General features: G+C 37.4%; 1 protein-coding gene across 8 annotated transcripts in view; it reads left to right on the top strand.

Annotated features, from left to right (window-relative positions):
- Positions 1 to 25,924, top strand: part of LOC117601432 (uncharacterized) — a 255,838-nt gene that overhangs the window by 128,838 nt on the left and 101,076 nt on the right. The window contains exon 5 of one of the 8 annotated variants that reach the window (XM_034318150.2): positions 18,511 to 18,574. The exons of the other annotated variants lie outside the window; for them this stretch is intronic. Coding sequence (XP_034174041.1) covers positions 18,511 to 18,574 — 64 coding nt within the window. The remainder of the gene's footprint in view (positions 1 to 18,510; positions 18,575 to 25,924) is intronic. 8 annotated transcript variants of the gene reach the window in all.

The following is a 25,924-nucleotide window of genomic DNA, read 5'->3' on the forward strand; positions in this document are numbered from 1 at the left end:
TGCAATCTTCTGACGACTCTTGCTTGTCAAAACGTCCCTGTTACACAATTTGTTCGAGTCACGGACAGAAATAAAGATATACAAGGTAATAGGGTATCCAGATTTTTCGGATAATGACCTCTTACAGCTTTGGTGGGCTTTTAATGAATTTTAGTGTATTTAAGTATAGTTTTTTGGCGTTTAATATAATCTTTTGCTCGACAACCTATCGTTAACTTACCAATTACCTATATCTTGTTTTTGGTGCACGAGATATTTGAAGGGATTCGTCTTTTTATTTAATAAAACTAATTTTGCTTATTTTATATATACATATATTTATTATATTACATTCTTTAGAAATAAAAATCATTAATTTTCTAACATTAATAAAATCAATTAATAATTAGTAATTCTCAAATAATCTCTGTAACATTAATTTATTATTTACAAATTGTTTCGTTATTTTTTTCGGTATTTTATTCGCGACAAATGCTTTTTGGAGAATGTTTGAAACCGATTCAGCCATAAAGAATCAGACACGCGAAGTTGATTCGCGGTCGGCTTGTCACAAGACCATGCTCGATTAGCACCCCGGTGCCTGTTAGTGTCGCGTGGGTGGATATTTTTTCCTGTAAACCAGGATGGAAACATCCATTCAGTGGGTGGTATCGAATGGGAAACAATGCCCAGGCTTGTTTAATCTCTGAACTTCGAAAAAATTGTTCCCTACAATTTCCTTACGGCACTCTTCAATCGTTTGCCTGTGCTTTGTGTTTAGTTACTACTTCATTGCACGCTCGCGTTTAGTTGCACGTAAATGATTCGTGGAATCGTTTAATCAGTTCCCATGAATCAATTACATCCATGGTAGAAATACATAAAGCCTTACAATCACGCTTTTGTGAATGTTTTATTGTAACGATGTATTCATTTGCTTTGATATCTTACTGTCAATCATTATATTACTTAAAATTTAATTAGAATTATAATATGCATATAATAGATTAAATTTAACGACTGAACATTTCATTCTTATGAATTTAAAAATGAAAAAGAAATTAATAATATTATCATAACAGAGCCGCGTTTATTTCTAGACAAACTAGGCACGTGCCCAGGTTTCAGTGGAAAAGAATATTTGTCATTACTGTAGACTTCGATTTCTAAATTTAGATTTTTAAAAATTTATAAGAGAAGATTTCCGAATTTCATTTGTATGTTTAGAATCTAAACACGACTCTGTGTCATTAGCGTTATTATTTTAACTAAGAAGATTAGTTACGAAGTGATTATAATCACCCTAATCAACACCAGTACCCATAAAATCAATCAACGTATCTCGTTGCCAATATCAATAAACTGATACAGCTACTTCACTCGAAAGTCTAAAAATCAGTAAACCTGACTATAATAGCGCACAAGATCGTTTTTTATTTTTTTTTTTTTTTAAATTTTACTACCGATCAGAATGTATCCAGATAGCTAATAGGCGAGAAGCTCGTAAAACATTAACGACTTCGCAACGTGTCTCTCACGTATCTCTGGCGGGGTTCTCTGATGGTGTTGGTCGAAGCAACACGTGCTGGTTTCATTGTCAGTGTTAAGGTAACAGGGATCGGTAGTAATACAGCGTGTGCCCACGAGGTTGAACCGCAGAAACATTCGGCCTGCGAACCTTCGAAGGCTATTTTATGGAAGCGAAACGAGCTACGCCCACGCGTGTGTAACGTGGCCTCTATTTCTCTCTCTTTCTAGCGTAAGTGTTCGATGTGCCAGATGATACTGATGCCGGTAATACCTACGTCTATCCATCCACGTTCGGCCGCCGGTATATATCTTCCCATTAGTCTCTGCCCACGTTGGCCAGCTTCTCTCGCGGCACGTGGGTCGTTGACTTTGACTGACTCGCATGCTACACGCTCTCCATTCCTATCTTTCATTGTCTTTCTACCTCGTTTCTCCTTCCTTCTCTTTTTCATCATTCTTCGCCTGGTCCTTTGTTATTGCCTCCGCTTCGCGGACAGGGCTTTCTGTAGCCGATGATCGAACTGGGGCTTGTTCCAGTTTACTTTACACTCTGGTCAACCGGTACATCATCGCGGAGGCTCGTTTGATTATATTCTGAAATGAATTCGAACTTGGATTATTTAACACTAGAACTATCAAAATATAAGTCGGTTAAAATGATTGGTTTCTAGTACATTATTTTAAATTACTAATTTTATCGAGGTATTTTTGCTGAAATGTATCTTGGCTGTTGCCGAAATAAAGGATGGATGTATGTCTTAAATTAGGTTTCATTCTTCATATGAAAGGAAGACGCTGGCCGGATTGAAAATTGCAAAGGAGGAATTTAACCCTTTGAACGTATATTTTAATTATAATCAAATAAAACGTATCAATGCATATTACTAATTACGCGTCATATGTTATCAGATTATAATGATGGGATCAAGAAAAAAAACCATGGGTGTTATTGACTTGATTTCTATTTCGTACATGCAGAACGTTTGTCTTGAGAATTCAGCAGTCAAAGGTTTAAGTCTAGTGCCTCCAAAATTCAAACATCTCAGGAAGATTTGTATTTTCCTATTTAATGATGTTAAAAAATATATTCTTATTTCACCTATCATCATTATATAGGAAGATACAAAACACCTCCCACCCCATTCATTAAGAAAACAAAGAAATTATCTAAAAGCGTTTCCAATGCAGTATCAATCGCCAGTATCGTTCTCTGTTTGCCCAAGTATCAGTGAAAAGAGCTGTTCAATTAGACGATTAAAAAACACCGGTCTCCAGTTTTCCCTCCATTGAACTCTCCGTTCGTTTCCTCCATCCCTGGAAGCTTTCTTAATTTACTTACTCCCTGGACTTTCTCTCTTTCCCGCTATTTTCTCCCCTTTTTAATGCACGTTTTTCGCATTATACTTCTTCGAACTCGATTGCACCTTCCTCTCGTTTCACCATCCCCTAACCCCCCCAGGTACCGTTCGCGGTCGTTTCTTCCGGCAGACCCGGAGCGAAACTTATCGACGTGGCCGGCATTAATTACGCCGGTACCGGAGCCCGTTCGAGAAGTTATTTCGCCGCGGAGACTTTACGTCCTTTCGACGTTGTAAAACGTAGGTAGCGCGGTGTAAAAGGGTGTACAACGGGCCGGACGTTGGTAATTTATGCGGCGGATTTAACCCGCGCTCTCGTACGTTCGAATGAGTTTCACGTACTCCCAGGAAATTGTCCAAGAAGATCGTTAGTGGCATGATTGAGCCTGGCCAGAGATTTATCGCGCCATTGTACGCTAAGCTACCTCGCATTTCACCGGATAACACGAACTTGACCAGAAGACTTCATTATTCCGGCGATGATTTCGAATACCGACGTTATCTTTAAAGCTGCTGCTCTCGCGGAGAAGAGATCCGACTTCCTGCGATTTTATACCACCGTGGATATTGTCTGATGGCCACTGAGTTATCGTAGGAAATGGACGATGATGCTTGGATATCTTTCCTTTGATACCAGCAAGTGGGCGGTGATGATTTAGGTTGAATCCCGAATGCCATGCTTCGTTTTATGGAAATTATAAAATCTTTGTTATAAGTGTGCTTTTCGACAACAAAGGAACTAAATTAAAAAAAAAAAAATTGTTTTCGCGTCAAATCACTTGATTTAACCCTTGCATAGTGGATGCAGGGTTATTTTAATTCAGCTATCGAAATGTAGAAAATGTATACGTAAAATTTATAAAAAAATTTTCAAATTTAGTACCTGTCGATAAATTACAATTTGTACGTCGAGGTGTCATTTTTCTGTCAGACTTCAATATCATGCCGTGATTTTTTGATGAAAAATCCAATCGGCGGTCGGACGTGTCGAGTTTCGATAATCTTTTTTCACCAGCATTTAGACAGAGTAATATTTTTGCGTGCTGCAACGTAGCGGTTCGATTAAAATAACTTCCATTCCCCGATATTTCATGGAGAGTTTCGGAATACCGTACAGTTGAATGGAGATCGCAATTCATGCACATATTTGCTTTACAGATTGATTATTCTTTAATATTCAGGAATAATGAATATTGCTCGTTGAAAAATATCTTTTTTAAAAGAAAGAAAATTGTCAAAACTTTCACGTGTAATTATTTCCAAATAATAATTCCAAATCTAACGTTTCAATTAACGTCTCAACTTTGCCCGTTAACGTTACACGAGTGAAAGGATTCTTTGACTTTATCAAAATGTCATCTGGAATCCTTTTTCGCTCTCGTTCGTTCGACTTCGAAATGGCATTGTTCCTTCGACCGGGTCTCAAAGGCTTCCGTAACTATGCTGATTATTCGCGGATCAGGTAATCCCATCAGACAGGCCGTGAAAGGAGCAATTTGCTCGTCGTTCACCGATTACTATCTCGTGTAACTTCTTTTTTCTTTTCCGCGAAGCACGGCTGTGACACCGAAAACCACTAAATGCCGCTTAAGTCATTCGACGTACAAGCAATCGCGGAGGGCCACCGACCGTAATTGCACGACATTCCTCTCTTCAGGAACGGAGAACACCGTCATTATACAGGTGGGGCACAGCAATTCGCCGTTGCAGCGCCTCCTGCGACCATTTTTCTTTTATTTTCCTTTTCTTTATTTCGTCAGGTTCTCGCAGCCCCTTCTTCGCGAACCACCGCATTCTGCCAATAAAATTCGAAGATTCTTGGCCCGTTTGCTTCGGGACCGAAAGTGTAATTGGGATTTCGAAGGTCCCCTCTTTTTTGATCTACTTCTTCTTCGTCTTTTCGTTCAATCACGAATTCGAACTAATAATGGCCAGTTTTCAGGATTCTTAAACGTGTGTTGTTTCCGAACGACAGATTGATGTACAAGGTACAGTGTCGAGCAAAGTGGTTTCCCTTAGGGAATGTGGCATTATAAGGAAAGGAGAAATTTTGGAAATTGTTATTTTGATGATGTTGATATTAAAAGGGATTTAAAATCAAGATATTGCTGTTAAAATTTGAAAATTAGCTACTCTTATTCTTAATAATTACAGTTCCAATAAATCTTCATTTTAATAAAATCTTCAATATAATAAAATATTGGTTTTCAAAAGATTGATCGTGTTTTAGGATTTCGGTTCAAATAGTACAAGGTGTGAAATGGAGTTTCGGTGGTCGAACTTGTTACACAAGCCTAGCTAATTAGCGGCTATACAACCTTATCAGCCTCGATTTACAAATGTCTAATTAAGCGACCCTTTTCAACCTCGGCCCATTTGCATTATGTTCGAACTGTACGATTAACATTGTGTAATCTATCAGTGAAAGGCTTCCAAACTCGTATCGAAAGTAGCCACCGCCCCAAAATTCCATCGTTCGATAGTATATTTCTATTACAAACTTTGAACAGCTTAAACAATTTAACGAGAAAGATTATTCGAGGGTAAACATTTGAATCTCCTCTCGAAATGATAATCTGAAATCCAGGATACATAAGCCGGTATAAAGGTAATTAATAAAATTGAAAATAAACATTTGCTTTCAATTTTGGATTAAATGATGGTAAACTTTTTTAATTAAATTTATTACACGTATTTTTTACAACTTTCTCATCGCCTTCCAAGTAAATAATTACGCAACTTTTCATATCTGTAAAAACATATCGTTTTGAAATTCTTTCCCCGATCGCGAGGTCCAATATTGGTCAATTTCCAGCATTATCCTTTCACCTGATCCCAGAGGGAGTCCTCGAATAAACCCGTAACAGACGGTAACGTGTTAATTCGATCAGACAGCAGAAAATGTCTCCCACGAACGAAAAATTCTTTAGTACCGGTTTAGTCACACGCTCACTGCCATGCTGCTCCCTGATTCATGCAAGCTGATCGAATATTGCTGCACGAACCGCAATTGCCCGCGAATAACAGGCCGTAGGTAATAATGAAATTAACGTACGGGCCTCGTAATTTGAAGCAACAAAAGTGGCCCAGGGTAACGCAATCGGCGCATAATTCGTAACGAGCGAAAATATCGGCTTCCCAGACGTTTGATCGTGTCGCTTAACGTGTCTCCGATCAATTTACCTGGCTCTGCTGCATGCGAACGTGGCCTTACGCCATGTTTTCGCCTCTCATTTGGACAGGCGTGACCTATCGGCGAACATTTACCAAACGCCAGAGGCGATACCTTTTACGTGGATAAATTATTACTCTCTACACTTCTCATTTTCCTTTTTTGCTATATCTTATTACGAGCCTGGATCGAATATAAATGATACTGTTTGCAAGAATCTTTATTCGATCGATATATTTGCTGTAAAACGAAGTGATTCTTTCGTGCAGGCTGGGGCATATAAAGTGTGACAATCAAATATTATCAGAAAAATATTGGTAATAATGGATTTTCTTATACACCCCTATTTCAAAGACATTTCAAGGCCATCATCTTTTTTTTACAGAATGAAAAATTTTTTTTAATTAACTGTAAATTATAAAACTAATTCACCATGATGAAGCTAAATATAGTCGAAAATTGAAATTTTTCTAAAGAAAATTAAAATAAAAAATCATTTCCACATTTTCCCTAATGCAGTTTCGTAACTCAATAGATTTTTCAATATTTATGCTGTCATTCCCTCGTATAATCTCTTATTTATGTAACAGAATAAACAGGGCAAACGTTAAAATCCTGATTACGGAACTGATTAATCAAATGTTTGATCATTCGGGTTGCACGTCATCCAATTAGTCAGATAATCGAGATTCAACGTTACATCTATGATTCCGTTCCGTATGTACTCACGTTAATTATTGTGACGGTGTATTATATAAGATATATCTACGCAGCATACGTGGCTTGAAACATGCATCGCAAAGTAAACTTTGTATGATTAGTGAAACTGGTTGTATCATATTGCAGTTACGTCAGTTATGTTGCTTTTATACATTACAGAATTTGTTATTAATTATTTCGGAGCTGTATCTCTTCGCGCAATATCTTCCCACTTGCAATCTTTTATTGCGAGATAGAAAAAATATGACATAATAAAAGTGAACATTTTTGCACAGTTCATTTTTCTTTTTTAAATTAAATGTAAGCTACCAAAAGAAGCTCTTTTGGTAAATATTATTTCCTTTTTGCATGAGAATTTTTAATTTTAATTCCAAATATAAAAAAGATGAGAAGATTAAATGGTTCATTAAAAAGTTTTGTTAATTAATTACAATTAGTACAAATAGCAGTTGAGCTCAAAAGAATGCTTTAAAAGCTTAAACCCAATTTACCTGTCATGTTTTTGACTTTTATCTGAAAGTTCCTCCCTCTCTCTAAAAGAGTATTAAAATACCAAGAAATTAACAGTTTGAAAACCCTTTTTCCCGTACCAGTTTCATGATCGTACAAAGAGAAAACTAGAAAGCCACGCAACGGATTGTATCAGAACCCGGCTTTGAGTTTTCAATCGGAGAAAAAAAAAGGTAGAAAACCAATCGCAACTTTTGAATCGGGAACGCGGTTCAACAATTTACCGGCTGATTAAGTGGCAAAGGAATTTACCATTGGCAATTTCCTCGGCAACAAATTGTCGAATGTTGGGATTTTTTTTCCACTTCGAACGTCTGCATAGATTGCGTCGTTTTAAACAGTATTCAAGCATGAACCGACTACGGCGTCTACGTCAGTGAATGGATACTTTAAATGCGAATTTGCTGGTACATTAACTCCGGGAAAAGTGAGCTGCTAATGTGGCATTAACGCTTGCGGCGAATGCACAGGGTGCAAAGCCCAGGTGCCGTGAATCACGCTAGCGTGTTGCTGTTGTTCAACAGAACCTCGTGTTCCACTGTTAAAGGAAAATTATTCTGAAATCGGAAATTTCAATCTTTATCTTGAATGTTTGTTACGTAGATATTTCTTTCGTAAAATAAAGTGTTGATAATTAATTTAAACGGTTAAAAATTAAACCGTTTGTTTTTGAACTCTCTCTTAATGTTGAATGTATTGTTGCGCCAGGGAGTGGTGCTCGCACTTTCCATTACGAATAATAACAACAACGAACAAAATTAAACTGTTTATATTTGAAATACAAAGTAATTAAAGAGCTTGCGATGTCTGTTCGCGATGGTACTTTCTCAATACATATACAAATAACGCGCGGTTGTCTTACAAGGAGAACTACCCAAGTGTTACACTCACTTATTAATGAAACTTTGCCAGCTTGTAGAGCTCGTCGAGCTGAACACGCCTATTCCCCGTTTTGTGGGCAGACGGCTAATTGTTTAAAAGATATTAACAATTACAGTTAGTTACTCCTTACATTCTGAAGTATGACAAACTCACACATACAATTCGCAATCTAGAGATCCACGGTTCAAATCCTTGGTTTTCAACATTTTTTTTTTCACTGATAATTTGTCTCTTTTTGAATAACTATTACATAAAAATTAGTATATTCTGAATAAAATGAACATATTGAAAAATCAGAAATAATTTTTTCACTGAATGAGAAATTATTTGTAGATTTTTGAATAAAAATCTCGAATGAAAGCAAATTATTTCAAACATAGTTTGATTTTTTCTATTATTTTTAAATAATTATTTGAATTTTTAATTAGTTATTATTTTAATTACTCGAATATCTTCGTTTTAGTCGAAATTTGTGCAGAAGATTATTTGAAATAATGCTCAACTTTGATACAACAGATATGGTACTCATACACTTTGGAGCATAGTAAATTTTAAGATTAGTTTAATTGCTATAAAAAAAGGTGAATAATATAAAGATAGAAATACTACCAAATTTAAAAGCTACAATATATCAATCAACAGTCAAATATCGGATATAAAAATTTCAGAATCGAGTAAAAATTTTCGTGTCTCGTTCAATATTTTCCTCAAAATTTCCCGAATTCCTGAACCGACCAGCCATCGGAAATATATTTCGTCAAAAGCTGTCGAGTTCTATATCAAATAAAAAAAAAAAAAAAAATAAAAAAAAAATGTGCATCAGTTTCAAAGGGGTTCGCTTTTCCATGGTTGCACGATCGAATCGCTACGTTACTTATCGACTTCGCTTGTATTCCAACGCAGTTACTGTTTTCCAAACGGGCATTTTTCCCGTTCGCGAAATCCTGTTGGCCATTAAGAGGATTCCGATCGCGTACGCGGGAGGGTTGTCTGTCAGCAGTAGCCGTTTCCCATAAATCGCACCGCAGATGCGACGGTGTCGCGCACGAGAAAATATCGTTATTAGAGAACGATGGAAACGGTACGATAGCAGGAGCAAGCGTTGTCACGTAACAGTTTTAATTACGGTTGTCGGGACTAATGTGCTTACCCAAGCGACGCGAGCTGTTGTCGCGCGCTTTGCCGCACGCGACACGCACCTAGCACCCAGCTGTCTTCCGCTTTTCCCATCTACCACCTTCTTTTTCACCCTGTTCAACGACCGCCACGTAAAATGGGCTTTTTAACGAGCACAGAAGCTGTTAAGCATAATAATGCGAGATGCTAGCCGTGATTAATCGGCGCTAGCGCAAAGTGTATGGTATTATCTACCTAAGGGTAACGTTTTCACGTGACGATAAATCGCAACGTTTAGCACGATCGCGACAAGTGCTTTTATCCAAAATTTTTATTCCAAAACGTTCTATCCAAAGAATAAATACTCGACTCTTGCTTTATCGTCGTCGAGCGTACCGCAATGTTTTCTTCGAAAGGCGGCTGTATCACGATCGAAATAAAGTTCACGCGACAACGCCGTTATGACCGGCCACACAATGGGAAAAGAAGCACGGGGGTGAGTTATCGTGACGCATTGCCGGCTGCACCGTGCACCGAACGCACGTGGACTGGTCGTTCTTATCGGTACTATCACCCGTGGCTGTATCAGTGCCCGTCGGCAGTGCTTATCGTCGCCGACGCCTGGCGTCGATCAGCACCAGGGTTATGAATTGTTTCCGACCGGGCTACGAGCGAACGAAAAACCAATCCCCCTTCCCTTCTACTCTCCCACGCTCTTTCTAGTAATTTGCGAAACATAGAATGTCAGAGATGCAAATTGCTGGCTGTTGAAACGCGAACAAACGATATAATGACAGGAGTGCTTGGCTTGGCTAGGCTTGTCTGTCTCTATCTTGTCTGTGTACACTTTAACGGTGAATTGATGTTCTAGCACTGAATAACCACCCTTATCGGTTCTACTCGTCTATTTGTAGACAACTATTAGATGTTTCATTGTAAGTTTAACCCTTTGCTGTCCTGTTTGTATAAGGTATGGATACTCTAACGATTCGAATTAATTTTGCATTTAATATTTAATGATAAGTAGAATGTTTATTTAAAATAAGAAATATTATACATTTTATTATTTTTTATTATGTGTTAAATTGTGTTATATCAGTTTCAGTACAGTTTCATTTATATCAGAAATTCGAATATCCTTTATAAATTTATTGACAAATTACGAAAGATCTCTATGATTCATGGTATTTTTCCAAATTGTCTTCACGACGTGGTCAATCGTTGAAGGAAAGTTTAAAAGAGGGCGATTTCCTTTTCGGTGTGTATCAATTGTTCAGAGAGAAGGGGTGAAGTTTCCACCTTTTACAGAACCCTTGGGATACTCTTCACACAGTGAAACTTTCAGCAAAGAAAACCAGAGGGTTTTGCGCCTCTAAGAGAATTCCTTTTTCCGTCCACATGGGACAGATTCTTTGTGTACATAAAACATCTTCGTACAATATAGACCTGTCGTTTATCTTCCCTTTTCTTCAGCTATGAATATTATTCTTCCGAAAAGATGAAAAGATTCCTTTCAGAAGTGATACTTTACTACCTTTTTGCTATTTGAAAAAGTTTATTTCCAATTCTGTATAGTAAGTTAGGTCGTTTATGAGATTACTGAAGTCGATTAATAAATAATTCCCTGATTGATAAATAATTGACCCGACCCGATCCGATTCAATTGCTGGAATACCCATGTTATTGGGGCAGATTTTTATGAGAATAAATGATATCGAGTTAGAGGTTCATATCATAATTTAAAAAAAAATAGACCACAATGTTGCCAGATTTTTTATTTATAAGATTATCGCAAATATTGTGCAGCGCTGGTAAAATAACACAGACTTTGATAAGTATGGGTGATATTAGGATAGATTTCTGAATGAATTTAATAATTTATCTTATAATCTGGCTGGTAGTTGAAATTGCGAAACATTACTTTTTGTGTCCCAAAAATTATTCCCAAAAAAAGGAAAAATGAAAGTGACAGGTACGTTGAATGAATCGAATCGAGGATGATGTCGCATAAGGACGTGGTTGTCGTACATGTGCAATAACTCAAGAGGAGTGAAGGTGCAGCTGGAGACACGTGTCGAGGGAGGACGTGGTCACAGAAGGGCCGAAGAAACTTCGGTCGAGCAGAAGGCCTTAATACAATGAGATTTATCGGCGAGATGCGCTGGACCATTATCACAGCCGGGACGAGTTTCCCGTCCTTTGTGCCGAACGAGGCGGCGACGGGACAGAAGAAGAAGGGCAAAGCAAGGTTTAATCTCACGGGAGAAGACGTTCCACTCGACAAGTGTCCCCGAACGATTCATCTTCAAAGAAACAGTTGGCCTTTTTTTGCGCCACGTGACGGACTAGTCGCGACCCTCTTCCAAACCGTTCTCCATTCACCAACCTCCTTTTTTTTTTCTTTCCCCTTTTTCTCATCTGCAATAGCATTTTTTTGCTGCCCGTGGATATAACTTTCTTCGGGGGCAATCTTGTAATTGGACGGGATTGGTGATTGTCAGACGAGTAGATAAGGTGGTCGGACAGGTGGTCATCGATCATTTATTGTAATTATATTAATCTATCATAATTACATGCCGTTTAGTTTTGTAGATTCGTGTAATTGTAATAAATTAGACAAGAAAGGGTTAAAATAACATTTAGGTAGGAATTTTTATCGTTTTTCTTTATTTTCCTGATACGAATATTGAGCAAGAGAATTATGGATTATTATTTTAATTTCTTTTAATCTTCATAAAGCTGAGGGCTTACAAATGTCATATCATCTAGCGAAATGGAATCCTTTTGACAATAAAGAATCCATTGTACATACGAGGAATCGTGCAAAAGAACAATAACGAGGTTAGCGGTGCTGTTTGCACACGTGTCTCGAAATTCCGTGGCTCTTCGCGCGGACCATCGACGGATTTATTTTCGTTTCGTCGTCGAACGGTCGCTTTTTGTTGTTCGCTGTTACAAGTGACGGTGCCACTGGCGTCGAGAACTCACTCTTCACGTCGACACGACGAGATGGGATTGGAAACGGTCCTAAAAATAACTGTGAACAAATTATGAGCCGGCCGACTAACGTTTGCGATCTTCTTTCCAGTCTGCTGCCTTCGAGTCGATCCGACAAAATAAAAAGAAAAATGTCGATAAATTAGACTGGACACCGGTTATCTTAGGAGTTCGGTGCTGGCGTGTCTAGACGAAAACGAATTGGCTCATCCTTTCTTCTTCAGTTCAATTTCCGTCAGTCTCTATTTGCTCAAGGATCACTAAATTCCTTGTCTTCTGCCCTCTTATTTATAACCGTTCGGTCATTTAGATTTATCCCGACTACTGTGCACAGATTTTACTGCCATTCTGTCTGATCTTTGAAGTAGCCGTGTTATAGTTGTCTGGTTGAATGGAAATATACTGAGAGTTTAACGAGAACAATATTTCGTATCCTTCGAGTAAGTAGCGTTTGAAATGTTGTATGTTAGATAATGCCTTATACGATTTGACGACGTACACTCGATATTAATATTAAAACTGATTTTGAAACAAAATAATATGATTCTTAATTATTAAATATTACAAAATTTAGTATGTAATGAAATAGGAATAGTAAATATGTAGTTATTGGTTCAAATTTCCCGTGGAAACATTTACGCGCAAGTGGTGGGGGGGCACAGATGTACATGTGAGGCCTTTTCCCCTTTATTCTCATTCCCCATTGGGGAGGCCCACGGCAAGGATTCCTGGGACCCCGGAATCCCACAACCCCTGAACTCTTGAACCCGAGGAACCCAATGGGGAAGGGCAAGAACCCGGGATATGTATCACCTTCTTTCCTGGAAAGTCTGATTTAAGAATGTCCATAAAAGTATTATAAAATAATAACATTCTTCGTGGTATCTAAAAGAAAAAAGAATGAATGGGCATATTTATTTTGAACTTAATATAAATATTCGGCAGGTGTGTCATTCTTGTGAGAATTAAATATTTTTCGAAATTTGCAAGTTATAAGATTAGTTGCCTTTTATGTAAGAAAATGCAATATTTTCGCAAAATCAATGAATAATAATTAAACTACTATTCAAATTGAAACAGAATATAAAAAGTTAATGTCATAATTCCTTTTTTATAATTTTTTTAAATTTCTGTAATTTACATAAGTGAACCAACTACTCGATCTTATAATTAGTATCTTCGTGTGATTTAATAATTAGTTTGCCGAATGGACGTCCCTTTCCGCTTGAGTGTAAAATACATAATGAGGAAAACGTAATGAATCAAACGTATCGAACAGATTTGATCCCATTACGTCAAGTTTAATGCTGTAATTAATTGAAGGAAGGCTCGTTCGATAAACGGTGCAATTTAATCGTCGCAGTTGTTGGTGATACATGGCCGTGCAAATTTTATTAATATATGCATGTTTGAACGCGCTGGAAGCTGTTAATGAACGATATATATTAATGTTCAGGTGTGGTTGAATATCGATGGTACACGATAAATGCGAGAACGTCGATCAGTTATAAATTAGAAAGTTATCTGTTCAATATTTCAAAATGTAAAATTCAACCGTGTTTTAGTGCTTCGTGATAAGTAATTGCTTCAGAATCACGACTAATTACTTACCAAATTGTACTATAAGAAAGTTCATTAATTTAAATGGTATTTATTTTAATTAAAAACTGTTATATGTTAAATTTTTGATACATAAATTCAGTATAAATCCATTATTATTTATAATTTCCTTTCTCCTTTATTACTGTTCATTTAACTAATTAAATTAAATTAATTAACACATAGAGAAGCGGTGAAATTGGCCACACAATGCATTTCCATTAATGCTATAAAATATCAGAATTATCGCTGTTTTGATTAATAAAATAGATTTGGGTTGAATACTAATTCAGCGCAACAAGCAGTGCAATCTTTAAAGTCATCGTTATCAAGCTGTGAAATTTAATTACACCACAACAGTAGTAGATTTTAAAGAGTAATGAACTCGTAATAATGCTAATTTGAGGCTCGAATTCACTGAAAAGTTGAGCAGCATATCGTTCCATATTATATGAAATAGCTTTTTAACGGATGGAAAACGATCGAGATTGTTCATTACCGTTTATTGACAATGCAAATTGTCACGCTTTATCAATGGCTCGTGTTGTTTCACGGATTTACATTTTAATCGCGATATGCGGCGTTGTTTCAACCGCGACAGGTACATTCCACTCGATCGAAAGACATTTCTCGGCTCGAATAAACTTTAATGGGTTGTAAATTTTTGATAAATCCTACTATACATTTCTGAGTATTTAGTAAAGTAGAAAATTTTAATACTAAAATGGCTTTGACCAAAGGGGTGTCATAATATCTCTACGGATCAGATGAGAAACAAAAAGCACAGTGAGAGAAACAAGAAAAGATCTCATCTATTTTTCTTTGAAGACCGTCTTTATATATATATCAGGGACAAAAAGAAAATAGATAAGAATAGGGAGAAGAGAGGGACGGGAAGAACATCGGTAGCAAAGCACGATGACAGTGTCTTTTACCTGATTTGGATCGTTGTCTGACATCGAGCTCGAGAAGCAAGATCCTTAATTCGTAGATGACAGATGACTGAAGGGTGATAGGGGGATCGGTAACAAGAGAGGGAAAGAACAATTCACCTTTGTCCTGTCAACTGTCTACGGCTAATGAGCCTCTCCTATATGGCCTTCCTGCAGTGCCTTTTCAAGCCGGCTCTTCGGCTTTCAGTTATGCTTCGATACCCGCCAATAAACCGTTTAATTTTACATCGTCTTCGTTCTCAGTGATTTGGCCATTGAAATTGTAGAAAATCAATTTCGTCGCTTTAAATTAAAAATTGAATATTAAGTGATATTAATATGAATGTGTTGGTACCCGAATTTTTGGGTACCCCAGTTTCGGATCTGGTAATGATCGAGTCGGGTCAGGCGGGTCCTCGAAAGTTCGTCCAACATAATTTGTTACCCGTAATTTCGGGATGCAAATATCAACTCGGGTACCCGTGATTTCAGGATCCAAATGAATATGCGCTGGACGAACTTTCTGAGTCCTGCACAATCAGACTCGATCCGCCCCGAGGCTCGGGTACCCGAATTTTTGGGCGTTAGACAAATTTTTAGGATCCCCCCTAAATTTGGAAAGAATTCCAGACTTAAGTCAGACCCGAATTTTCGGGTATCCGTACACCCTTAGAAATGGACTATTTTAGAGAAATTTTTAGTTACTTAATTTCGTGAAAGTACGACTGCTTTGTAACAATAGAAAAGCCGTGACAGACAAAGCGTCGGTTAATTTATCCTGAAGAAAAGGCTACGGGTTTGTGTTCCCCTAACTCGATCAGCATGCGTGTGACCGGCGATAAGTTAATGCCGCGATTGCTGCACGTGAAAAAAAAGTGAAAGGGTTGGTGCAATAAGGGGGAAACATGGTCGCCGATAGGAGGTTGAAGAAGAAGGAGAAGAAAAAAAAAAGAGAAGGAGAAGTACTGGTGCAGTTGCACTCATTTACTTTCCCTGCCGGCATGAATCACACATGAAAGGGTTTAATCTCACGCGATCGCCTCGTGTCCGGTGACCCCTGATCTCCTCGCGAATACCCCTGTCCTTCTACGAGTCACCCTTTCTTTTCCACGCACACCCTCTCGTTACACGCATTTAAATGGCACTGTTTTACATTTTTCTTTCCCAATATTATGGTTTTATTCCAGACACCGTATCACCGGTGCCGATCTCTTCCTGACCCGACGACGCGTGCTCATTTATTTTCGAACACCTTCCTTTTGCCTCGTACGTTTCCGTTTTTTTTTATTCTCCTCTTTTACTGTCTGTTCTTTCATCAGACTTAATGGATAAATATTATGCCTGATATTATTTAGTTCTGCTAGACGTTTCGGTCTGAATATGATTAATTCAGACAAATTATAATAGATTCATTAAACCTCTACGATGCAAGTTTTCTGAATAATAAAATATTTTTAACAGTATTCATCAATTTGAATAATTGCTTCTTGTTATTTTCAATGTGTTAATTAGAAACACCTGCAGATATAGTAATCATTTCCATTATTTTATTTAGCCTCGGGTGTTTTGCTTGATACCTTTGAGAGATTGTATCATTAGAGAGACAGAAATCTGTAAACCGTTGGTTAAACCATTATTATAATTTGCCAACGAGAGGAGGCAAAAGCTTTTTCGCTCACCACGTTCGCGTGATTGTAACTGGTGTGCGGATAAGGGATTTCTTTGTTATTTATATGGACGCACGGTGTCGTAGTTAACAACCAGTGGCAATTACACCGTCGTTACGCAGCAATTATACAGTTATTCGTGAAACTGCTCGCGGATTGCTCGTTCTCGCCTCGCAATAAATTCACTGTGTCCGATTAAGGCTTTAATAGAATGCCCACGAGATTGTGATGTATATTATAGCGAACAGCTTTATTAATGACTCCCTGTGTTTGGAAGCGAATAGTTTCAAGGATTCCAAGATAAAGATTCCTTCAAATGCACGTGGAATATTCTCTGTTCTATACATTTTTATCAAACATAATAAGATTACAATCATGTTAAAATTGCTTATTTTTAAATCTTTCATTTCTGATCATTTTGTGATTCAAATTGTATTATAATTAATGAAACTCCTCGTTCGAGCGGGAATTAAAATGTTCTGCTCGCATAAATCCGCAAATGTGATTTTCTCTTGCGAGAACAAGATTGTCTACATTGTATTTTATCGAAGAATAAATTTAAGAAACGAAGTATCTGATTTATAAGTGAAATTTTGATTACAGAGTAACTGTTCCGCTTCGTAATTATCACTGGACTGTGCTAATAATAAATATTTTAAGACAATTATTCTATAACGAAAGAATTTCATATATTAGAAGATTGTAAAATTTAGAAAATAAAAATGATATGAAATAGAAAATTAAATTAAAATTGGGGCTCTCTTCATGGTCCGTTGTTTGAGAGTAATTAAGACGCATGTCAGTTGATGGTACAAGTAGGTAATTGTATGGTACATTAATTTCGTGAATCATTCTCGTGCATACTGAAAGGGAGATCGATCGAGGTGTACACGTTGCTTTCTCGCAGCTTACAAATTTATGCGTATCCTCGTTGCATACGAGGGCCGACGAGTTTCGGCGCGGAAGTCACCTAATTAATGCTTTACGGGTCGGTTTTTCGAAACGATCTAACTCCCCTTCGTGTAACAGAGTGTGTATTTTCAACGACGTCGGTAGCTGTTTTCATTTAACCGTGGCCACGGTTACGATCCCTTCGATTTCACGCGATCGAGATCGATGCCAATCGATACGGCAAATTACTGGTTCCCTGCGTACACGTTCGCATCTTTTCATCCGCTCCGTTCGTGTTCCGGATGACGCGCAACTGATTTGCCCTCCGTTCCCGATATTTCTGCTCGTGTTTCACTGGAAAATCGGTAATTGCTTCGTCCATATTTGTCGAACGTTTATGGCCGTTTCATTTGACATTCTAGTAACGGTGAACTTCATTTTACGTCGAATATTAAATGTTCGATTTGGACACATCAATAGTCGGATAAGATTTAATGACATAAAAGTATCATAAAATAATACTCAGTCTATACTAATCTGAAGCTTAAAGTTCATTGAAATTGATTATATAAATGTTTCATTAATATTCTTAATATAAAATGGCTGATTACCAGTTGCAACAAACAATGACTGATTTTAAAATATACAAAAGTGGACATAATTTGATGACATAAAAGTGTTACAAAATGGCACTTCTGATATATCAATTTGCAGCTTAAAGATTGCTGAAAATAATTATATATTCTTTTTATTAATAATTTTAATACAAATTGAATCATTGACAGAGAACCGTATTGTATATCATATAATAATCCATAACATATAATTTTCAGACAATTAATTAATTTAAATTAAAAATTTTAATGAAAACTTTACGTAGTTATTTTCAGTGAACTTTAAGCTTCAAATTGATGTGCCAAAAGTGGCATTTAGTCGTACTGTTATGTCATCAAATTATATCACAACGACACTGTGTTTCTTATTTCACAAACGACAAATTGCAAGTTGAAACGAATTGATTTATCATTATTGTATTTCCTTGGTACCTTGAATTATTCGTGTTCGTTTTATCATATCCTTTTATTCGCCTTTCGTATCGTCCTCGTTTCAACTGATTGATCATCGTATTAAATTGTTCCTTCGTTTCTCTGTTTCAGGTAAGACCGATACCGAATCCCAGGTACACGGTTGCACGATTATTGTTTATTCCACGGGAAAAAGGTAATCGAGTGTAATTGCGCGTTTTCGATTAAAGGAGGAAATTGGTTGTTCCAGCTGGCCCGGGTTACACGGTCGTTCGTTATAAACGCGATAGGTTTTGATCCTCGAATTCCGATCGTATCGATCCGACTATTATATTTCGCGAGTTATCTTCGCTTTGACGATGAGCTTTAATCCTTCCCGATATTATCGGGAATTTATGGCCACGAGATGGGTCCGAAGGCTACCTACTATCGTAATTGATTAATCGCTAATCGATGCGAAATACAGGGACTTTGAACTGGTCCAGGGAATCGTATCTGTATCGTCGAACGCTGTTAATATTTCGATCGAACTATTAGTCGTGATTGCCGGTTCTAGAATGTTTCATTTTTCAACCATTATTGATTTCCGATTACCGATCAAGCACGTTGGAAATGTTGAAACTCTTCCGCGTAATAATCAAGCTTTCCAAAGGTAGATAAAGATTTATCATCTTTTTTTTTATCGCGATGGAATTTCATTTATTTTGTGTAATAATTGTTTCAACTTTTATCTCATATTTCCTGATAATTTAACGATCATAATCCCTTGATATTGGTATCTGTATTATTAGCAATACATATTAGGTAACATAAATATTTATAAAAATTTTTTTAATTGAAGATTAACTTAGTGTTTGAACATAGTATTTTTTTTAGTCTTATCTATTTATTTAGAGGTCATTGAGAAAATATAGTCTAGTGAACTAGTTTCATTTACAAGTCTTCCTTGGATGCGGCAGCACCTGTAGTGGCAGTAATAGCGGCGATAATAGTAACGCTGTCGACGCGTCGCGTCGTGTGGCATCGGCCAGACCAACGGCGCAGGAGTACGTTTCCTGTCCATTTTAATTGGGTTATTAACGGGTGCGAGCGTTTCCTGCCTCCTGTGACAAACCCAGGCCTCGAAACGGCCAGCCTCGCAGCTGCCACCTCGGTCGCCGTGCTGCCGGAAACCAATCTGTTCCGTTTGTCTTTCGTTCCTTGCCTCGTCTTCGCGGCTCGGACATAAATATGCATCGTGCCACTTAAATATCTACATGACTGGATATATTTGTATCAGCTCCGATGCTTGTGGCTTGTTTTTAGAGCGTCGAGTTTCTTCGATTCATCGCGTTGCTTGTAAGTTTCAGAATGTTTTCAAAAGTATCAGAATGTATACTTATTTCTCGATTAAAAATAATTTGGAAAGATAAATTTGAAATGGAGGGTAAATTATCGCATATAATCATTTTTTATCGGTATCGAATAAAAGTACATTTTTTATCAAACCAAGCTTTACTAGGGAAAATAGGAATTTTCATAATAGTGATTTCGAAAATTATATGATATATAGTATATAACTAAATGAATATCAATTCAAATTTTCCCACGTAGTTTATATGCAAGTAGTGGGAGACCAAAGACCTATATGTACGAGTCCTTCTCCCCGATATCGTCATTCTCGTTGGGACCGCCCGCGGGGAAAGGAGGGAACCCTGTGAAACTTGGTTTGATTGCGTGTATTTTTATTTTATAATATTTAAATTTGTCTTCACTTGTAATTATAAACTTTATTTTATATAATATTAACAATTTTTATCATTATGCCATTTTTCATCAGATAAAAAAATATTCTTATTGACCGAAACGTTTCTTTTCAAGCCAAAAATTCATCTCGGTAACAAAGGGTTAAAGGTGTCGAAAGGAGAATCTTAACGATCATATATCTCAATTTCGTCAAGGAGCAACGAAAATACACTCGTATGCATAATCAACCAGTAGCCAGAGTTTCTAGACTCGCTCGGGACTATAATCATTCACAGGGTTGTTTCCTATAATTGACGATTGATTACGTGCCAACGCGAAAGACGTGCTCGCGTGTGTACGTATTGTACATACACACACTCACTTCCGGTGAACAGTCTCTTCTTAGCGTTATATAACGCATTTCCATTCCTCCACGCGCTTCTTCGGCCTCCCGATCTATTTCCATCGAGCCGAGTTATTTCGAATCGTTCATAAATGATTCATGCGTACGAGCACGGTATTAACAGCTTCGAAAAAACGAGCTACCAACTCGTTCCTCCGTATTCGGCGTTTATCCATAAAACGGGCCCTGATCGACGGGAACACCTCGTGGACGTTTCTTCACGTAACGGTGTAAAAGAACAAAAGAAGCGATTGACCACGTCGGTATTCTCGCCTCGGACTCGCATGCATATGGATTAAGACGCTCCACATCTCGCCGAGTCAAGGTGCAGGATATGTAATCCTGGTGGCGCGCGGGCAAATCATGTTTATTCAGGAACGTGTATACCTACATGGTATAATAATAGAGGTGGACGTTATGTGTAGGGAACTATAATATAGGTGTACGTTATTGATCAAAAATTTGGATCAATGAATTCTAATACCTTAAGGGGGAAAGCTAGTTTGGAAGTCTCAGGATAATAGATCATTTTAACACTGTAGAAAGATGAAAGGTGTTGTTAATTTAAAAGCAACGATAGGATCATTTGTACCCAGATGTATAACATTATTACTTTTAACCCTTTGAACTCGATGTTATTGCGCGTCAACTTGTATTTGTCTTAAGACAAATTAAGTAAATTAATGTACTATGGTAAAATGAATTGTTTTTTATAAAAATAATATTACAAGTTTCACAAAAAAATGTATAATGGCATCTCCAGAGTTCAAAGAGCTAATATTATAATATACATTAAAATCTTTTTAACCCTTTCCCTTTTAGTTATTCGATAATCTAATATGAATCAAATACAAATTAACTCATAATTGGGTTCAGGGTTCATTTTAAAGCTGCCATGTCTTATATGTTACACATACGCATTTCTAAGCCGTAAGAAAAATTATATCTTCTTTTCCCGATTAATTTAAATCCAAGATTAAACAATAAGAATAACCAAATCGGATCTGTTATATTCACAGTTCTAGTTCATCGGAGGATCGTTTAGCGAAACCATCCTTCTTTTGCTCTTTTTCGATCAGCCGACTGATTATATCCAGACAGATTAAACATTTGAACGGATCAGCGGGTCTAATGAAATTTCCCGGTCCCGCGAAACGGAGCTTTCATCGTAGCTTTTAGCGTTTACAGAGCTAATAGTTTAACATGCTTCTCTCCATCGTGGCCGGAATTTTCAGGCGTCGTCGCCTGGGAAGCCCGATCGGATGAGGGATCCGATAAAAATTTCTCATTTACACAGGGGGCCCGATCGTCTGTTGACTTTCTCTGGGTGGCCTTCGCCTACGAGGAAGGCGTCCTATCTTTCCGACAGTTTCGCGATTGATAAGGCAATACATCATCCCCTTTATTTTCCTTTTTCTCGATAATAATTCGCTGGTTAATTAACCGGCGAACCGTCTGACGCCGGTGGCCTCATTTTTTCGAGCCACGGACTACGGAACGCGGCTCTCATATTTCGTATGCTTGATGTTCGAAACTCGTCGGGTCTTAAGGTGTACAGGTAGAGAACCGCAACGTCGTATAGGCGCGTATGCATCGCGAACAATGCATATTCATGAAGCGACGTGCATATTTACGAGCGGCTGTTCGCCGGGATCCATGGCACAACTTTACAACGCTTGCAGTCGACTGTCTTCGTACAAAGGAAGCCGTGCCCCTCCTTCGTACGTCGCTACTCAATTACAGTCTTTCTCGATCGAAGGCTCTTCCATTGCCTCTCCGAATGTGTTCTTCATCGATCCTAATGGAATTTCATGGAATGATAGATTTTCAATAACCGCAGGTGTAATTGTAGCCACAGAATTGTGAAGGCAATTTGGAGAAAAATATTTATTTCTCAAATTATCATTATAAATAAATAGTAAATCACTCACTGATATAGGTAATATTTTATTTATTTGCAAAAATTCGTTTTGTAAAACAAAAGCTACCCTTTAGAATGACTGTGTTATTTATTTTCGAACGGCGGACCATAGAGAGAGACCCACTTTTAATTTAATTCCGCATTTCACTGTTGCTCTAAAAATTATTCTTCCAATTATATGAAACTCTTTCGTTTAAAAATTATATATTTAACTTTAGTTTAATATTCCTGTATACCGCTTTGTAAGTTTGGGACAAGATCGACCCAGGGTTTGCTGTCCAAGAGTTAAACACAAAGATTGTTTGCATCACCTCAAGTAATCATCCAATACTAACTAACCAAAGTAATATCCTCGTTCCTCGATCGAAGTTACTCCGCAAGGGTCCCGTTTAAATGAATCTACCTCGGTCTCCTCGTTCCCGGACTCGGTCAATTTCAGTTTCTAACGACTGGTATATTGCCTCTTCCATCCGCCCAAACCGGAGCGCATCAATTCCCTTCGATTAATCAGGGAAACAGCATTGTAACAATTTGTAACAGCTCTGTTCGCAAATTTCAATTCATCCTTTTATCGCTGGTTGCTGGATAGCATTCCGAAAATTAGGTCAATTAAACGGTAATTAACGTCGGAACAACGACACGTGCACGAAATCATTAGGATGTTACTGACCAAAAAAGAAGAAGCATACCAATGAGGTTGGATCGTTATAAAAGGAAGAAAGTACAAACAAGTCGTTCGATGAAACGATGTTATTAAAAGTGGCTAATTGCCCCGCTTTATTATTGTCGGCCTAGTCGGCGGTCCCGAATAGGCGAGAGGCTGTTTTTCATTCGACGGAGCTAATTAATGATCTCTGGTTCGAGGGGAGGGCAAAAAAAGAGAGGGAGAAGGAACTCTCACGAGGCACTCGACGCACTCGTTAAAGCGCTTTATCGCTGGATGTTTGCGAAGCAAACGTTGTCGAGTACGCACTTCGAGCGTTACTCCTTTCACGTTTCACCGATGGAGATTCATATAATCGTGACCGGCTCCAATAGGATTTCCCTTTAATTACATTAACCGCATGAAAAAGTGTGTAGATTAGGGGTGTGCGGGTACCCGATATTACGGGCTCAGAAAAAATCGGGAGGGCTTGGACGGCCGCACATCACTAGTGTAGATATACTAATGATCGATCGGATCGATCAAGACGCTTATAAAAATACGCTTCCGGATCTGATTGTTAGGTTCAGTCGAATGGATCTCGCTTGAACTTTCTTCCTGATGCTGCTTTTTTCCATGGTCTCTCTCGCTTATTAATTATGTTCCTTTTTTCTTTGTCGTTTCTTCTTAATAACCGACCGGAGACTTTCATGCTCGCTACGCCTTTCATCTCGCCACGCTCTCGGCCTGGAAAAAGATTAATTAATGGTAAACACCGTCCTTATTTTTGCGGTGGTTGGAATGACGGTGGTAAATTTAATTACGCCGAGGAGGATCGTTTTTTTATTTACCACTTTGATGGTACGTGATTTAACGAGTCATCGAAGGAAAAATGTTGTCTCGTTTTTTTGACAAGCTATTTAAGAAAATATTTGAATCAAATGTTAAGGTTACTATAACGAGTTAGTACTTTAATTAGTTTTTATATGTTAAAATTGCAAAATGAGCTAACAAACATTAATTATAATTACATGTACTAAAACCTGATCCGATATTCCTGTACCTCGTTCAATATTTAATTATCAATAAAATGGGGCAAATTTAACATTGAAAATGTCTCAAGGTAAACATATACATATCGGGTAACTTGCTACGTATCTGCACTTTTATCACCTTGGATCATTGTAATTAAACGTGGAGGACTATCGAGAACGATAAAGTGTAATTTTAATTGCGTTCCCTACGTCATGAGACATTAATGCGTGATTGGAAAGATAATTAATTCGAGTCTGCTTGGAAATGGGCCTCGGAAATACAAGCCTGTTCGAAAGTTAATTCTTATCGATCGAGAGTTCTCAAGATGTTAACACTAAATATACGAACGGAAAGCAATTAACGAAAATTATATTTCCTTGACCAGATATTTTTTCTTTCTTATTTCTTTCAACACTGTACCTTAAATAAATGATCCCTGGGTGATTTCTTTCTGGAACACGATATATTTCAGTTAAAATATAATTTGATAAGATTTCAAAGTTTTTATTTTAAATTACAGAAATTATCGAGCTGCTCTTATCGAGATAAGGAATAATCATGGTTATTTATCTTTTACACTTCATTAATTTATTTTCAACATTAAAATAGATATAAATCGAACGCCGGTTGTTTCAACGTTAAAGAGTTCCGTCAGATGGTCGTTTTTCGAAATTGATAGTTAAAAGAGAAAAAAAAGCGAACTTTATAACCAGCTATTGCATTTGCATCCAGGTTATTACCCGTCAACGAGACGCTCGACAGGATTAAAAATTATTGCGCTTCGCTGTATCGCGGCGTGCATCAAGTTTCATCGCATTTGCTCGTTGCATATATCTGCATCCGCGATGCAACAACTTTTATGCGTGCATAGATACGGCGAATCGGTGAAAATTTAATCGGATTATACGAAAAATTCTCTGACATCGCAGTGGACGGTCGCATTTTCGTCGGCGGTTATTTAACCGGCCCTCAAACTTCGCGCAAAGATAATTGTATAAAATAATCGAATAATCGTGACAGTGCTCGTTGCACCAGGAACGTTGCAACGTGATTGTCGTGCTCGTAATACGTATGGAAATTTTCATTTCGCTCGTACTCCCTCGTTTATTGAATTTACTGCTGAAAATTGATAGCGCTTTTTAATCTCGCGCTATCTGCGAACGAAAAACTTTTTTTTTTTATATTTTATTCTTTTTCCTGTTTGAACGATCGTACGGTATTGAAATACGGTAAAATTCACGTTTATTAATATCCTGAAAAATTGATATGCTTTTATGAATATTCATTGCGAGTAATTAACTTTCTCAGTGATTTGTAGAATGCTGAGTTTTTAACGAATCATTTATTTCAATATTATTTATTCTACAAATTAAAGCTTTTGTCGCGAGAAACGTTCTTTGATGTATGTAATAAAAAAATTATTCGTTCAGGAGGAAAAATTAACTTTGTTATAATTATTATTTTTGGGACACTACTATTTTAAAATAAATCTAAAATAAATATAAATTCTAACATGGAATTGGTATATTCTGAATTTCATTTTCTTGGGATTTCTCTTCCTGGATCAGAACAATAAGAGAGGGTGATAGACTTGTTCCATGATTATTTGCCTCTCAAAATTTGCAAACACGTCACGATATAAGAGACTTGACGTTGCACGCAACAGCTCCTGTTACATGAAACATCAACCGTTTCTGATAAGGGGAGCGCGACCCGTTATCATCGATCATCGTTAACTTACCAACAATTAGGCCTGTTTTCCTTCCCCGTATCGATGCATGATTGCTACTCTCCTTCTCCCCTATTTTGCTTCCTGATA

This window comes from Osmia lignaria, chromosome 6 (assembly GCF_051020975.1).
Source record: "Osmia lignaria lignaria isolate PbOS001 chromosome 6, iyOsmLign1, whole genome shotgun sequence".
NCBI lineage: Eukaryota > Metazoa > Arthropoda > Insecta > Hymenoptera > Megachilidae > Osmia > Osmia lignaria.